Source organism: Siphateles boraxobius, unplaced genomic scaffold, assembly GCF_051911475.1.
Source record: "Siphateles boraxobius isolate OS27281-9 unplaced genomic scaffold, OSU_SipBor_1 5, whole genome shotgun sequence".
NCBI classification, from domain to species: domain Eukaryota; kingdom Metazoa; phylum Chordata; class Actinopteri; order Cypriniformes; family Leuciscidae; genus Siphateles; species Siphateles boraxobius.
This window is the reverse complement of record NW_027509141.1, coordinates 26,506,976-26,524,515: the sequence shown is the minus strand read 5'-3', so window position 1 is coordinate 26,524,515 and position 17,540 is coordinate 26,506,976. Positions and strand designations below refer to the sequence as shown.

General features: G+C 38.3%; 1 protein-coding gene across 2 annotated transcripts in view; it reads right to left on the bottom strand.

The window, feature by feature from the left end:
• Nucleotides 1–1,031: 1,031 nt before the first annotated feature.
• The window catches only part of ephb2b (eph receptor B2b), a 179,716-nt gene continuing 163,207 nt past the window's right edge, over nucleotides 1,032–17,540 (bottom strand). For both annotated transcript variants that reach the window (XM_077203631.1, XM_077203633.1), the window contains exons 12-16: nucleotides 12,804–13,019; nucleotides 12,566–12,715; nucleotides 9,879–10,072; nucleotides 7,673–7,828; nucleotides 1,032–6,321 (exon numbers count right to left, since the gene is read on the bottom strand). In XM_077203631.1, the coding sequence (XP_077059746.1) occupies nucleotides 6,213–6,321; nucleotides 7,673–7,828; nucleotides 9,879–10,072; nucleotides 12,566–12,715; nucleotides 12,804–13,019 (825 nt within the window). In that variant the 3' untranslated portion in view covers nucleotides 1,032–6,212. The remainder of the gene's footprint in view (nucleotides 6,322–7,672; nucleotides 7,829–9,878; nucleotides 10,073–12,565; nucleotides 12,716–12,803; nucleotides 13,020–17,540) is intronic.

Here is a 17,540-nt window from a genome sequence, read left to right as displayed (position 1 = left end):
GCAGGAGGGGGAGTGTAGACTAGTGTACTTTGTGAAAACCCAAACACCCTACAGGAACATCAGCACAAAGGCTGTAGTATAAAGGCCAATACTGTGAGGGGTGATTTGGGGCGTATAAATGCATTTAATGTTAACTTTCTAAGGAGATATTTCACTTTACTCCTGTCTTCTGGGTGATTTTACAACTGGGTCTTTAAAACATTGAAATAAATGTTTCAGGTTGAGAATAAATGGAGATCAGTAGCCTAATGTAGATTACCACCAAAAAATTTATTTTGCCCAAAACTGAGGTGATGGTAAAGAACTTACAATGGAAGTGAATGGGGCAGCAAATGTTTAATTTTATAAAAGCACTTACATTCAGTCTTCTGATAAAATGTCTGTATTATTTTAGCTGTAATGCTGTTTTAAACAATCAATAAAAGGTTTATTGCATTGTTATTGTGAATAAATTGTAAAGAAAATGTTACTGAGCCCCTTTTCACTAAAATCATTTTAATGCACATCTTGTTTATGTTTTTAGCTGTGCTCTTGAAACAGTGAGTATTTTAATGTTGACGGATTGGCACTTTTCATTTCCATTGTAAGTGCTTTACTGTAACCCAGAATTATTTTTATTTTTTTCTATTGAAAAGTAATAAATATAATTGGTCCATGTGAAGATAGCCTAATTTTATCATGTAAATTATTTATTATTTTGATTATTTCGTTAGTTTACATTGTTTTTATTTGACTAATTATGACATTTTACAATATTTTTTTTTAATCAATATATTTTTTAAGAAAAGAAATGGAAATATAATTTTGTGGTAATCAACATTAGGCCACAAATGTGTTTATTAAGCAAACATACTGAACCTGGAATATTTCTATAAATATTTTGTTGCTACTTTTATCTGAAGCAAATTAAACTTCTTTCAAGCTATGTACATTTTTAGTACTATGCATTCAAATTCTACCCATGACTTTGGCATTGCTAAAGCAATGTGCTATCAGGAAATCAAGAACTGAAGCTAACACAAAACAGAACGTTGTATAACAGATCTCATTTCATTTTTTAATGAGGAGAGTCAAGTTGGGCTTTTTTCAATTTTTAGAAAATAAACCAATAACAATATTACAAATAATGAAATTGTTACATCATTCACAGGGTTACAGTCAAATGTACATTTTATACATCGAAACAGGACCTCAAATCTCTGTCACAGTGGTCCAGGTGTCCAAGAGAGAGAGAGAGAGAGAAAGTCTGCTGGCCTTTAATGAAAACCAGGGCTGAGAGACATGCGGAAGAATGCACTACTGTCTTCCTAACACCAGAGGGTGCTGCGGGCCTACAGGCACTACAGCTCGGTTCAGGAAGCCATTTTCTATCCCAGAACTTCCCACCATATTTGGAGGATGCAGGCAGAAATATGGACCAATAAGAGCGAGCCAGACCAGCTTGTATTTACGTTCACAGTCGCACATAATCATCATAATAGTTTTGCATTGGTATTATGCTGTGGCTGTAGCTGTGAGCATGCTGTTCACAGCTTGCTGTCACCCAGCTTTCAACAAAAAGCTGTAAATGGTGCACGGTTCTGTGCTGATCACGTTTTAGCTTGCCAGAAGGAGCATTTGCAGTTCGCATGTCCACATAATGGCAGTTTATTGGTTATTTTCTCAAGCCATCTGAGCAAAAAGGGTTCTCAGTTTTAAAAAATGTCTACGTACCATCTTTCCCAGTACTTTTAAAGGCCTAGAGCTGTGTTGTGGTAGAAACTATGTGTTTAAGGTGATAATCCATGAAAAAACAAAACAAAACAAGAGGTGTTTAAATCACTCAGTGTGACATTCTTTCACACTCTTTACTTCACATCTCATTTGTCTGTGGTCTACGTAGTGTTCTGTTAAACGACAAATGAGGGAAGGAGACGTATGAAGTAATTAGTCCCCTACTGAGAAACAAACTTAAGCGGTTAAAGATGCAGTGGAAAAACAGAATTACATAAGATCGTTGTGATGAAATATTTCTATGTAAATACAGGTTTGCTGAAGAAAATGCATAGCAAACGTCAAGCATGTCATAATCTTTCAACATATCAATATCTTAAAACAGAAAGGCTCATTGGCTGCTAATGTTCCTTCGGATCTCTCGATGCAAAGTGCCAGAAACTCATGTGATCATCATTGCCAAACTGCAAGAAAAACGTCTTTTTGCAAATAGCGAAGACTCATGAAACTGAAACGACACATTTCATTGGAAGGAAACGGAGATGAGGATCAGGAATACAGGATATCCCTTCAACACTGGATTTCATTCAAAGCTCTGTTAATCCGGTCCTGTAAAGCAGATTTAAAACACGCCGTAACTTGCGGGCAGCACCTCTAAATATTGCTGCGCTACTGCCATGAAAACTAAACTTCTACATTTCTGTAGGTCCAAGTTTTTTAGATATACAGCAGCAATTTGTGTGGATCATTGTGTGTCTGCTGCAGCTTTGAGTGACAATGATTGTCCAAGGAGGGTGAAGCAGAAAGCAGTGTTATTCTGAGGAAGATAAGGGATTCAAAACCTTAGTCTCACACTGCAGCAGTGACACCGAGGAACCATTAAATATTGAGAGGATTTGTGCTAGACAGACAGGTAAAGATGGCCGGTGGCACCATCGCTGGCAAAGTTTTATAATGTGAGAATATTCTGTCTCTCACTTCCCAGACTCCCCCCCTGTCCTAACCAGCTGTTGAAAGCAACCAAGGTCCTGCATATGGCATATATACACACCATTATTACACATTTTTAAATGTATAAAAAATATTACATAAAAATTTTACTTTTTTTTCACCAAACAGGACATTTTTTCAGAAAGAAATAATGAAATTTACTTTATTTTCATTATCTCTTATTTTATGTTAGTTAGTTTATTTAAAATGTTCTAGTGTATTTTATACAAATTATTAAAACACTTTATATCAATAGGTTTTTTTTTTAGCCCTGCAAGGACATTTTTCCAATTGCTTGATATGTATTTCCATAGTGGACTTTATACAGTAGCTCTGCCCACTGAAATCTCATTGGTCCCAAATCCACATCCAAATATTCACTAACGTTCAAAACGTTTTGGGTCAGTAAAGATTATTTTGAAAGAAATTATAACTCTTATTCAGCAAGGACAGTGAGAGTTAAGAACTGTATACACTGTTATAAAAAAAATCTAATTTAAATAAATGCTGTTCTTTTAAAATTTCTATTCATCATGTGATCCTAACAAAAATATTAATCAGCACGACTGTTGTCAATGATTTCTGAAGGATCATGTGACACTGAAAAAATGGCTGCTGAAATTTCAGCTTTGCCATCACAGGAATAAATTACTAAAATATCTAAAAATAGAAAACAGTTATTTTAAAATGTAATGCTATTTCGAAACATTGCTGCTTACTGTATTTTTTAACAAATAAATGCAGCCTTGGTGAGCATAAGAGACTTCTTTCAAAAGCATTAAAAAGTCTTACCGCCCCCAAACTTTAGAACAGTGGTGCAACTGAAACACTGGCAGTGTGATTGTGCCGCGCTGAATTTATCGCTTTCAGTGTGGACTGACAAATTACACGTTGCTGGTTAGGACAAGGTGTTAAGCCCAGATTCATTTCCTTTCTCCCTGTATCCTCCTGCTGGTGATGAAATGGTTACCAAGAACTGAGAGCTAAAAGCACTTAGTTTGTCAAGCTCATAGGAAAGTTAAATCCTACCTCTTTCTGGACAGAGGAAGGTAGACGTGGTTGTCTCTCAAGCCTTTAGATTTTTATCACTACACATCTCAAGAGTTCACGCCTGGCATGGCCTGTCTGCTGGATGTAGTGTTTTCTGCCCAAACACTGCGCGACAGAATCTTCATTCTAATGGAAGCATTATGTAATGGGAAGAACAGAGAATGGTCAACACCATCTGATTAGAACTTCATCAGCACTCTGAGATTCAGCCTATGGACCTTACCTACACCGAACTGACCTCACAGTACTGCATGCTTTTAACAGATGCATGTCAACCCTGAGGTTATGGAATAAAGCGAGCCCCTCGTCGACAGAGCAAGAAGTATATTGTTTACCACAGTGACCTTAATGCTGGTACATGGACGTACCTGCACGTGCACACACACAAACACACTCGAGCACACAGACACTCATGCCTCTGGCTCGTTCATCTCTACATCTGCTTTTTATCTCTCAGCCCATCCTAGTACAAAACGAAACGGCCCAAAATAAACACTGACAATAGCGACTCTCCATTCAGTTTCAACAACACATACAAAAATTAATCTGTACACTAAAATCCAACACAGCTTTGAGGAAAAACCTCTTTGAGGGGGGAGTTTATGCTTCAGAATAATCTATACAGAGTTTTATTGTTCTTATGTCTATGGCATGGAGGTGAGAAATCTCAGAGAGTACCGTGGAAGTACCTTACCATGGAAAACGGTAGGAATTATGGGTGTATTCTCTGTAAAAAATAAAACAAAACTTATACACACTCATTTACAGCCGTTATTGTTTGTGATTTGTTGTTTAAATGTCCTATGAAACTCCGGCTTGATATCATAAACATTTTAGATGTCAAATTTAAGCTTTGCCCCAATTGGTGAATGTAACCAGTTCAAATATGTCCTACAATAACAATATCCTCATATAAAACTATGCTTCACAATGAACAATCACTTCCCTGTTATGAAAATGTCCTCTAACTGCATACTTTATCAGATATTAAAACCCCTAAACACCTTATTATAAAACATCTTTCTTTTTTTTTTAAAGAAATGATTTTGGTGGCAAAAATATAAGCATATCAACACAGTGATCTTCAAAGTGTATCAAATCCAAGCTTCCCGTGAAATCAGTTTCGCACCACACATGCTCTGCAGCTCCATGGGCTCCATACGCACAGCGCACACATGCACACGCACACGGTAGAGATCCAAACTTAAAAGAAGAGCATAGATGATGTGAAGACCACACCATACTGGCACTCGGGGTCCTTTTCTGTAAGCAGTTCACGGAAAGAGCACGCTAAAAATTCTTTATGCAACTGTGGGGGAGAATATTGCATGCCGTCTTTCAAACTAAATCATCTTAGCCCATGACAAAAAGGAGGAAGAATATAAAAGATGACCCCCTCGAGCCATATACGCACACGCACACGAAAGAAAATCCATCAAATGTCAATGTAGATCCATCTAATACTGAAACTGGAACTAAATGTTGGACTACATCAGGCTCGTACTGATGACCTCACAACGTCAAGTGCATCTGATATGTACAGGACGAGGTACAAAGGGATGATGCTCTATTTGGCAGACTGTTATGACATCTGTAAAAGATTTCTTTTTTTCTTCCCCCAAGCAATGAGAAATCTGCACTAGAAATTCAACACTGTGATAACTACTTAGACTTTTTTTCTCCTTTTGTTTGTGTTGATGTAATTTAAATGGCAACATGACTGAAGTCTCATATTTTCTTCAAGGCAGTATCAGCTGCCGAAATGAAGTCCCATTTCATGGTGTTCACATACTTTTCCCTCGGCTGTCAGTGAGGGGACAGGGATCAAGGTCCTGCAGGTTTTCCCGTGTGTATCCACTAATCAGAAAGTCTTTCTTTCTATTCAAGATTTTCCTAAAATATAAGAAAGAAAATCAGAAGCATGTATTGTGAGGTGAAGTTTTTTTTATCTCCTGTTTCTTCATTGCCCTTTTAAAGGGTAGCCTTTCGTCCACATATTCAGTCAGCAAGTTTACACCAATCTATATATTTATATAGATTCCTTGTTTTCATAGCTTTAAAAATTCTTTACAAAAACTCTTTTAAAAAAAGAAGACAAAATTAATAAAAAAATAAAACTGGAAAATAAGAGGAAAATTCAATGGGGCGGAGCCAGTTGCTGGCAAACTGAACGGTCATCCTGTGATTGGTGGCGGCAAAAGATAAACGATCAGGTGTTGTGACCATATTTTCCAGACGCAGCTTTCCCGAGTCGAGCCCATTAGGGTGTCTGGGGGTTAATGGGGGATTCAGATGTCACAGATGGAGAAGGAGAGTTTTTCGGAGGAGGGGGCAGGTGCATATCCTAGGTGGTCCAGAAGGAAAATCAGGCTTTGGGTCTGTGGTTGCCGCCCCATCCCTTCACGTTGGCTCTCCGCCGCCTCCTCTTGTCCTCCTCCCAGTCTAATCGTGGCATGTGGTCAAACCTCTACCGATTGGATCTGGTTCATCTGGGCCCTCATCATCTGAACACTGTTGAGGATCTTCTTCTGATGACCTGCTAGTGTCACTCCGACCCTGAGAATGTCCCTACGTACAAACACACACAGAAAGAAAGAGGGGAGATTAAACATGAGGACTCTGAAGGCAGATACCATAATGCTGTAGTAACACATTTTTATTCACTGGCTTCAGCACATTATGGCCAAAGTAAACTTAGCATGTTAGTTCAAGACTGAGTAACCGTTAAATTCCTTTATCCCTATCATCCTGTTTGTTGCACAATCCAAGCGTCTCTGAAACAACAACACCTCCTTTGTTTTCACGGCGTGTCTGGTTTGGCCAGGTAAGAGTTGAGGTGAGGAGAGGAGAGGAATCTAAGAGTGCATTTCTCTGGCTCCTATTTCCACTGTGATAGACAGCCAGCAACAAAGATGAGGAAATATAGAGTACCTATATTTATTTCTGAATTTAAACCCAGACTGTGTCTAATCACTAAGAAATGATTTCAGACTGCATTTGATAATTCATTTTGAAAAAAGACAAAGGGGATAATAAGGAGATTCAACAGTACAGCTACATTTATCATTACACTGCAAAAGGCTGTCATTTACATAAATGGTAACACTTTACAATAAGGTTAAATTCTCTAACTTTATTGAATGCATAAAATATTATGAATGAACAATGAACTACAATTTAATAGCATTTATTAATCTAGGTTAATGTATAAACTTTTTTATAATATATATTTATAATATACCATTCAAAAGTTTGAGGTCAGTAAGATTTTTTGTTTCTGAAAGAGGTCTCTTATGTTCACAAAGGCTGCATTTGTTTGATCAAAAATACAGTAAAAACAGTAATATTGTGAAATACAATTTAAACAAACTGTAATTTCCTCCTATGGCAAAGCTGCATTTTCAGCAAGTCTGCAGTGTCACATGATCCTTCAGAAATCATTCTAATATGCTGATTCGCTGCACAAGAAACATTTCTTATTATTATCAATGTTGAAAAAAGTTGTGTTGCTTAATCGTGGAAACCGTGATACATTTCAGGATTCTTCTCTGAATATTAAGTTAAAAAAAAGCGTTTATTCAAGATATAAATCTCTAAGATTAAAAATGTTAATGTTAACATAAAAACTGCCGCTTTTTAGTCAATTTATTGACTATTATTATTTATAGTCTTTTTACTATTACTACTATTACTAGTATTATTATTATTATCTTACTGACCCCAAACTTTTGAATGCTAGAATATATATATATATATATATATATATATATATATATATATATATATATATATATATATATATAATATGAATTGATAGTCAGCACTTATGGAGTAAAAGACCCCCTAGAGGTTCTGCTGACTTGGTGATCAAAGTATTGCTGTATTCCAGGCTGTTCTCTCTCGTAGGTATAACACTTACTCCATGGTCATCTGGGAAACGAGGTCAAAGCTGGTGAAGTTGCCATTGGCAAAGTTGTCTTTGTACTGGCCCATCTTAATAGCGTCCAACCAATCATCCACAGTGCTAAAGCTAGAGAAGTCGGGCACACTGCGGTCAAGCAAGGGCAAATGCACACTGGAAGGCAATGAGAAAGAGAGAGACATGAGTCACACTGTTGCAGTAAAAATAGCCTTTAGCAACCAAGTACACACTGAAATCCCCCTACTGAACATGGTTCATTCCTAAACTACATGTGGTTCACATTTATTTGGCATATTATCATGAATGCAAAAAAAAAAAAATTAATCTTGTGCATATTTTTGGCAATTGTGACACGCTTGGGATTTTTGAGCTATATTATTTCTTGGGTCAATATAATTCAATCTCTGGAGAGGACAAAAAGATGTTAGGGAAGAATTTAAGTGCAAACCATCCTCTGCCCTGCTTAATTCTTCAAAAAAATTGAATGTCCCAAGATGACTGTACTTTCTAGCAACATTACTGTAGCATATAAGCCTCGAGTGCAAAAAGAGCTGGTGGGAATCGCACAGAACCAAAGCCTCTCACCATCATTGTGATGACAGAAGAAACTGGGCCACTTTACATTTGTCTACAAGAAACTGACTAGAGTGTTGCCCACTGTTACTTAGTCTATCAGCTTTACTATTGTTTGAAGTTCACAATCGCCTGAAGCTTTCAATAATGATTTGATCTATCACCCATCTATATACCCAGTTGATTTTATTTAGGTATGTAGCAATTCAATTCCAAAAGAAATAACTGACAGCATTAATAAAGTCTACCACAGGTATCAGAACTTAAACCAAAGCATTGACCCCAGATTGAAAACAGTATGGTAATAATTTCGAAGGAGGCTGTTTAAAGACATTTCTTTTAAGGTCATATTCCATTTGGTTTTGTAAATATGGCTTGAATGATGCGAGTGAGATGGGTCTGGCAAAAGGTCAGGCGTAGAAAATTCCCCCTAATATATGAAACGCACACAAAAGGACAAACAAACATGCACTTCAGTGTAATGGCGAGGGTGTAAGTACTAAATACCTTAAAAAAAACTTCAAAGCAAGTAATAAAGCTGTTTTTGTAGCCACACATATATCATGTAACATGGATGGATGTGCACTCCTCTCCAAACAATACAGTATTATGTATGTGCAGCGGTTAGACTGAAAAACGCCATTACGATCCCTTGATGCTGCCATGGCATACCATAGTGTAAAGTTTCACGTCTGTGTCTTTACTCTTTTCCAAAAAGGCAATGTGTCTCCATAAACTAAATACTGTAGAAACTTGTTTAAACATCTCTGTGACATTCTACATAAATGTGATTTATTGTAATGACTATTGCACACTGCACAAGTTATGTCAGATGAGTCAAAGTGTTGAAAGTATGCCCCGTTTCAAGGCTTAGAGAGCTGCAACCTTGCAGGTGACTGATTTGGAACACACTACACGCGAATTTATTACAACAGAATATGATGTTAGCATGGAGCTCTAATAAGCATTAACCTCATTGCACAAATATATTTGATAAAATATATTTAACTTTTGACATTTTTTCCTAAAAAGAGAAAATACATTTTAAAAAATATTCACATGAAGGTAGCATCATGTTGCTCTTAGGGTCCGAACTAACAATTATTTTGATAATCGATTAATCTTGATTATTTATTTGATTCATCAATGAGAAAAAATCCCAAAATAATTTTAATTAAAAAAGTATTAATTTTAATCCTAAAATTGTTATCCACTTGCATGACTAATATTTACAAACAAGGATACAACTGTAAAATTTAAGTTAATATGCTGAGGATAACGTATCTCAAACGCAACCAATTTTTGGAGCCCCTAATATAACGCATTCTCGTGTTTAGGACAAGTTGTCCACAGAAGCTCACACTGCGTCCTTCGCTGTTTTCCACGCATGTCAAATTATTCACTTCTTTAATGTGAGTTGACTGGCAGATATTTTCCTTGCATAGTGCGCAGACACGATTAACCGATGATTTGCTGCAGCCCTAGTTGATTCATATCTTTTGAAACACCCTTCACGTCAGTGATGCACTAAAATGCTGTCAGACTGGGCAGTCCACAAGGTTTTACAACCACCGACTCATCTGCTTCTGATAATCCAAGAAAACGGCATTCTGCATGTTTTCTAACTCACCCTGATGACAGTGGAGTCATGGCCTTCAGGCTGTTGGGGTTACGGATCATCTTGTCAAGGTTGTTGACAATCTGGCTGAACTTGGGCCGGTTGTTGCGGTCTTTCTGCCAGCAGTCCAGCATGAGCTGGTGGAGGGCACTCGGGCAGTCCATGGGAGGGGGTAGCCGGTAGTCTTGCTCAATGGCGTTGATGACCTGTAGAGGGAGACACAGATCCGTAAGGGTCTCTAGCCTGTTATTAAGAGGGGCGGAGAAAGATACGCTTGATGCATCTTAAGCACTATATATTAAAATGTCCGTGGCAGGTGACAAACGATGGTGGGAAAGAGGGAGGGATAGTTTCGGGAAATGACATGAGGCACATATGAACTCAGAGTGCCTGCACAAGCATCACTACATAACACGCGCTCACGCTCTTAACATCTTTAATTGTTTCTCAGGCCTGGTGTTTGTTAATCAGTACGTTTAATTCTTGGAATTATAACACAAAGTACATAATATTTAATGTATTACATTGAAATGAATTTAATTTAAATAAATGTAATGTATTGCCATAAAACACTGTTTTGATAGGAGCTGTCGGCATGGCGCAAGGCAGGTGGCGGTAGATACGAGCCAGCGTATGGGCGGGGGGTTGTAACACCGCAGGAGACATAGGATTGATCTGCAGTCTTCATAAATGCACTGTGATCATTTACTGGGTCTTAGGGGGACACAAGGAAGCCATTTGTCATTGGCCCCAAACACACACACGATCACACTCACCCTTCACACTTACACAACCACACACAAAGACTATAAATAAGCGGTCACAGTCAGCTGCTATCTAAATACCTCCTAAAATCAGCTAATAGATCTTGATTATAAGGGTGCTGATAACAACAATTTGGCAGTGCATGCATTTCCTCTCTGATCAAATGTGAAAAAGAACAGTCTTAGAGTTACTAAGTTTTTTGGCAGCCTTCAGCCCAAGTCTGGCTCCCTCCCGCCCTACTCATTTCCAATCATGCAACATCTGTCAGATTAAATATGATTAACACATGGCCTGTAATATACACGCTGACTAAATTGTACATTTGGAAAATGTACTGCAAGTTGTTACAGGAAATTAGGAATGTCACTTAAATAAAACTTAAATGCATCTCCAGCAAATTAACTGTGTAGCGTCACTAAATGTGCAAAACAGACATGGAGCGTTTATCCGAACTGAGCCGATGGATGTATCGTCCCATTTGAATGGAACAGGATGCTTCAAGCGGCCTTGGTGGCCAGGAATGAGATGCACGGCCATGAAGAGAAAAGTGCGAGCAGGACCCGAGTGAGACCAGTCGTTCCCCAGCTCATTATCGTAGCCATTACGGCACTCCATTCAAGACCTGATTAATCTCATTCAGGCGCCTCAAACGGCCAGCCCGATGGGAGGACCGCGACGCTATCTGGAGCTGCTAATAAGATAACAGGCGAGATCTGCGCTCCCTCTTAGCGCATTAGCGTTCACACTTTCAATTTGAAACTATTTTCATTATCTGGACCCATAATTTGCCTTTTCCCAGCCACCCAGAGGGATGCTAGAAATGGGAGCTGTCTTCAAGGGCAGGGAATGTTTAGTGTGGCACCGTGCTTTGCATGTGAAATCGTCTTTTTGTTCATCAGGAAGTGAGTGTGAAGTACAGGTGAATTATTGTGGTAGCCTTTATGAGAGATGTATATAGAGACTAAATGATCCTCTTTCACACAATACAAGGATGGTAGCTTGAAGACACTCTCAATGTCACATGATGTAGCCACGAAGAGCATACGTTCCAAAACAAACACAAATACAGTCCGAACCTCTTATTTAAACCCCAAAATTTTGATTCTTGATGCAAATCCTTATGTCTTCTGCATTCTGATGCCAATCAATGGGATGTGATGATCGGTGCGGCTGTTTCTGCAAAGACTGATAGCGCTCATGCAGTGTTTGGGGTTTGAGGTTTGGCCTTGCATACAGCAGAGCAGCACATGTGCAGATTTACGACGTGCTCTCTCTGCTGTTTACCTTAGCCTCTGATTCAACATTGCAGCACAGCGCTCATCTATCACGCGCTAACATACGGCAACCGACCAATAGTCTCTGGCATGAGTATTTGACTGCTTCTATTGAAAAATTGTTTTATAAGAAATTGGTGGTTATACTTAATAAAGATGGAGGATGTGGAGCTTTGAAAATGTTATGAGGTTGGAACAGAAATTGGAAGATTTGAATAACTGACTTAAGTAAAAAGAATTGTATAACTGTGTTTAAAACTAAGAATTCAAATTGCTTAACCATTAAACCGCAGAATAAATGTACACGACCATTGAAAAGTTTGGAGTCAGTATGTTTTTTTTGTTTCGTTTTTTTAAAGAAATAAATATTTTTATTCAGCTTATTAAGCAGCACAACTGTTTTCAACATTGATAATTAGAAATGTTACTTGAGCACCAAATCCAAGGATCATGTGACATTGAAGACTGGAGTAATGATGCTGAAAATTCAGCTTTGCCATCAGAGGAATAAATCAATATAATTGTTTTTTAAATGGGATAATTGTTCAGAATATTACTGTATTATTGATCAAATAAATGCAGTCTTTTTGACCATAAAAGACTTCTTTCAAAAACATTAAACAAATCTTACAGACCCCAAACTTTAGAACAGGTACTTACATCCTGATTGGTCATGTCCCAATATGGCCGCTCTCCATACGACATCACTTCCCACATGACAATCCCGTAGCTCCATACATCACTAGCAGAGGTGAACTTTCTATATTGTATGGCCTCTGGGGCAGTCCATCGAATAGGGATCTTCCCACCCTGTATAAACCCAAATCAAAAACATCATCTCAAATCAAAGCACACGTTTACATGAAACTTGCAAATGAAATAAAACAAGAGTTTTCACCAGGGCACTGGTATAGGTGGGGTCAGATGTGTCATCCTCCAAGAAGCGGGAGAGTCCGAAATCAGACACCTTGCAAACAAGGTTACTGTTAACTAAGATGTTGCGGGCGGCCAGGTCCCTGTGCACGTAATTCATGTCTGCGAGATACTTCATCCCAGAGGCAATCCCTCGTAACATGCCCACCAGCTGAATCACAGTGAACTGCCCATCATTTTGCTGTAAACAAGTACAGAATAGAAATGGGTCAAGACATAAAGGTGTATTTTAAGTAGTGATTTTATTATTTAGTTAGCGTGAAAATTATTGCACAAAAAAGGACAGAATGCACTCATAATTCTCACTAACAAAAACACATAATCTGGAGTTATTTCACATTAAATAAAAGCAGAGCCAAATGTGACTTTTTATAATACGCTATCTGATGATTATTAGTGTATGTCTATGTATAGTTGATCTAAATTGCTATAATATTTACTGATAAGATTGGTTATAAGATTGATTTATTAATAAATGATAAACAAAAATAGTGATAATTTGAAGTTTAGGCCCATTAAATGTTAAAAACGACTTTCTTATATTATTTTAAATGATGTAAATAATTACATATTAAATATTATTTTGGCAATACTGGCCTTGATAGTAAAAATATACCATTTATAATTTAAAACCTTCTTCTTTTATGTTGTTTCTACATTAAATTGAGGATTCAATGTGTAAATATATACACATTGATTACAAGTTCTAGTCTATTGATCACAATTAAAAAAATGATTAATTAGATACAATCTTTTTACAGCCCAACTTCACTTTTACAAAGCTTTTGGTAAAGGTGAAGTACACAAAAAAATATTATATGAAATTGTGCTACAGTTTTTTGAAATTGTGCAACAGTTATCTCTCCTGGGCAACCTATAAATCCCAAAGAACAGCACTAAGACAAGAATAAAGCTGTGGAAATCACAGTTAATGTCTAGTGTGCCCAGTCGGATAAGAGACCGAACACAATGCATTGAGTAAAGCCTGGATTGGGTTGGCTCTGCAAACACTCTGGTGAGGATTGGTAGAGTTTATGCTACGCAATGCAAGATCAGACATTTGATGATCAATGTGGGCCCGTGGCAAATCTTGCAGCTGTTGACCATGGTGGTCAAAAAGCCCTTTGCTCATGAGGAGGTCCAGCAGTTTCTGACCCAGCTGTGCTTGCAGCTGCCTTCATCTGCAGACCCTCCGCAGACAGCCATGAGGCAAGCAGCATTCAGCTTCTAATCAGAGACGACGAGTGCAGCCGGCGCAGTGCGGACAGACACGCACGCGTCAAGTGGAGAGAAACGGAAAGAACCATACGATGTCTTCATTCTGTGTCGCACACAAGCCATTCCTTCTCTAAACTGCTTGTGTCACGCTCAAACCCTTCCCCCATGTTAAGTCGACTTCATCAAACTTCTCCTCACCCTCCACAGCAATTAAGCGGCATCCATTATTCATAAAGCTGAAATCCTTCGCAAATACAGCCTGGCACTCTAATCTGCTCACAGTGTTTGCCTATAGTTTAATTGGAGGGATTCTGCATCACAAAGTTATTTGGATCTAAGCATGCAAAGCATTCTTTTTATTCCGATTAAACGTGAATTATTCTATCTGTGCCGTTTCTTCTCAGACATGTCTTTGCTACCGGTTCTGTGAAGCTGTGCTTAACTTTTCAGTTTGACGTTTCTCAAATCTGTTTGAAAGTTTTGGCAGCATACCTTTTTGAATTTCTCTCTCTTCTCATGGTTCTTAATCCACCACAAAACAATGTTGGAAGTTGGATCAATGCAAGAACGACATGTTAGCATATAGTTCCCCCCCACCCCCAGACTCATATTCTAACGGTTCAGCACTTACACACAAAGTTGTCATCTGCTGCCATAGTGAGGTGCCACAACAGAGATTTGTTGTTTTCAAAGAATTCAGCGTTCTGTGAGAAAACTTTGTGGCTGCACAAAGATCTCAAGCGTTTTAAAGCTCCCGCACACGCCACCAAACTGACATTATGAGAGCAAAACCACATTAGCTGGTCTTTTTCAAATGTTTTAACTAGTGCTGCACGATTAATCATATCACAATTGTGATGTCAAGCCTATATTAAATAAATAAATGCATGGGCGAACATGACAAACCATTCTCTCCGAGAGCTGTTTGCCCATTTTCTACACTGCTAATAAAAAGAAGACCAGACAGTTTAAATTTAGGCAGTGGCACGTGTGGCGCGTATCCTCACGTCGTGACTTTTTCTGGTGTGTAGCGCGGAGAACAGCTGAAGATGGATGCCGAGCAGACGGACACTGAACTGGTGGCCAGAAAAAAATTATACCTCTGTTATATGGCGATATTTTGGCTATAAGATAACCAACACCGAGTAGAGAGAGCAAGGCTAACTCTCACTCATTCAGCGTGAGACTCACGCAATTGACAATTTTCACACGCCACACATCCCTTTTCTCACGCAGAGGAAAATCCCGAAGCAAAGAGGACACTGACACCGACAGACTAGACAGAGCAAGTTATTTTTTGACAGGAAACCATTTCTCAGCTCTCAGATTCTGTCAATTTTATTACGAAATTCAAACAATAGCGTTTTGGCACTTGTAAATGTGACGTGACAGTCAGATCGTGGTCGTGATCCGAACGTCTCTTATTCTTTACTATTTAAAGCTCCGGTAGGTAACTTTTGTAAACAAACATTTGTTAAAACAGTCATTATGTCCTGAAAGTAGAATATGAGACAGATAATCTGTGAAAAAATCAAGCTCCTCTGGCTCCTCCATGTGGTCCAATTGCCATTTGCAGAAATATACCGCTCCCGGTCAGAAACATCCAATCAGAGCCAGTAGGAATGTCTTAGCAGTGTCAATCACGCTCGTGTACGCGCTGATCACCCCTCTCTTGCACAGAGCGAGCGCGTACCGTTGTTCGTGACTCTCCTGTTCGAACTCGTTCATCCAAATGAACGAATCTTTTTTCGAGTCATTTCGTTCATTCAACGAACGAAATGACTCGAAAAAAGATTTGTTCATTTGGATGAACGAGTTTGAACAAGATCACGAACGTGCATCACAGAACAGAGCAAGGCGAGCATTTGTGCTTATAAAACTTAAAGTTTTTTATTTATTTTTGAAATGACCGATCGTTTCGCTAGATAAGACCCTTATGCATCGTCTGGTATCGTTTGAAGCCCTTTGAAGTAGAGCTGCACGATTATGACAAAAATCATAATTGCCGATTATTCCCTTGAAATTGTAATTGCGATTATTAATTACGATTATCACAATTTACATTGAATATATATATAGGCATATTATAATACATGTTTACACAAAAATTGTTAACACACACACAAGTACTGTCCCCCTTTACTTAACATACACATAAATTGTATGACTCATAGTAAAGACTAGAAAAACATTAGGACTATGCTAAAGCAATTCAATATAGCAGTCCCAAACTAGTTTTTGTTAATACAATGTTGATATGAGCCACCACAGTCATTTAAAAATATAAAAAATAACATAAAGTGAAAATAAAGTGGCATTTTTGGGTTATGGAAACGACACTTACCATGGTGAATACACAACAAGAACCGTTAATGAAACAGCTCCTGGTGAATAGAATGAAAATCATACCTGCATGCAAATCCTTCTCAGCTAACACGTGATTTATTGGTATTTTACTTTTATTTCGTGACATACTAATTTACATTGTAACGACGTTGCATGCTCGTAGTTTCTTTTGCACTTTATACAGTGAAGCGATACACAGCGCGCGCCGCCGCATTTGCGCAACCAATTTAAGAGTGCGCGCTACGAGCACAGTATAACGGCTGACAGGACAGTAAAGTCCGTTTTTCTGATGTGAAAGTCTTTTTATTTCAGCGTACACTTACGTCACTGCCTGGTATGTCATATTGTGCTGGGTTTTCTGAAGTAGTCGTGATTCGCCTCTCATAACATATTTATGATCTAAACAAACACACGCAGAGTGGATATTCTTTTGTAATCGCGGCTTTGAACGATTACGTAATCGTGGCATCCGTAATCGTAATCGCAATTAGAAATTCGATTAATTGTGCAGCCCTACTTTGAAGCTGTATTGAAACGGTCATTTGGTCCTTGAAACGTTTGTGTCCTATTGAAGTCCATTATATGGAGAAAAAGCCTAGAATGTTTTCATCAAAAACCTTAATTTATTTTCGACTGAAGAAAGAAAGACATGGACATCTTGGATGACATGGGGGTGAGTAAATTATCAGCAAAAGTTTTTTTAAAAGTGAACTAATCCTTTAACGTTATCTTACTAGCTATTTATAACTTATAGAAAGAGTGCAACGTTATAAAGTTACATGTATTGCAAAATACATAATGATTTGAGGACCAAGTTTGTAGTCAAAGTATGGGAAGGCCATGGTCAATGTAAAGCATATTGTTAATGTTTCGTCCCTATTAGTGAATGCTCCATAACTGTTTATAATCCGCCGTCATCGGTGGTCCTGTTTACTAGCCTGCGTGTCCACGGCAGGCTCCGCTGTGGGGGAGGAGCTGTGGAGGGAGGGCTGTAGCGCAGCAGAGGGCAAGGGGGTTGGACCTGTAAGTTGTGCTTGTTCAAATTTTCAGGCTAAGTCAACATTTTCTCAAAACTCCCTACTGCAGCTTTAATAGTAAATAAACACGAATGCACAATAGGTGTGTTGAAAGATACAGT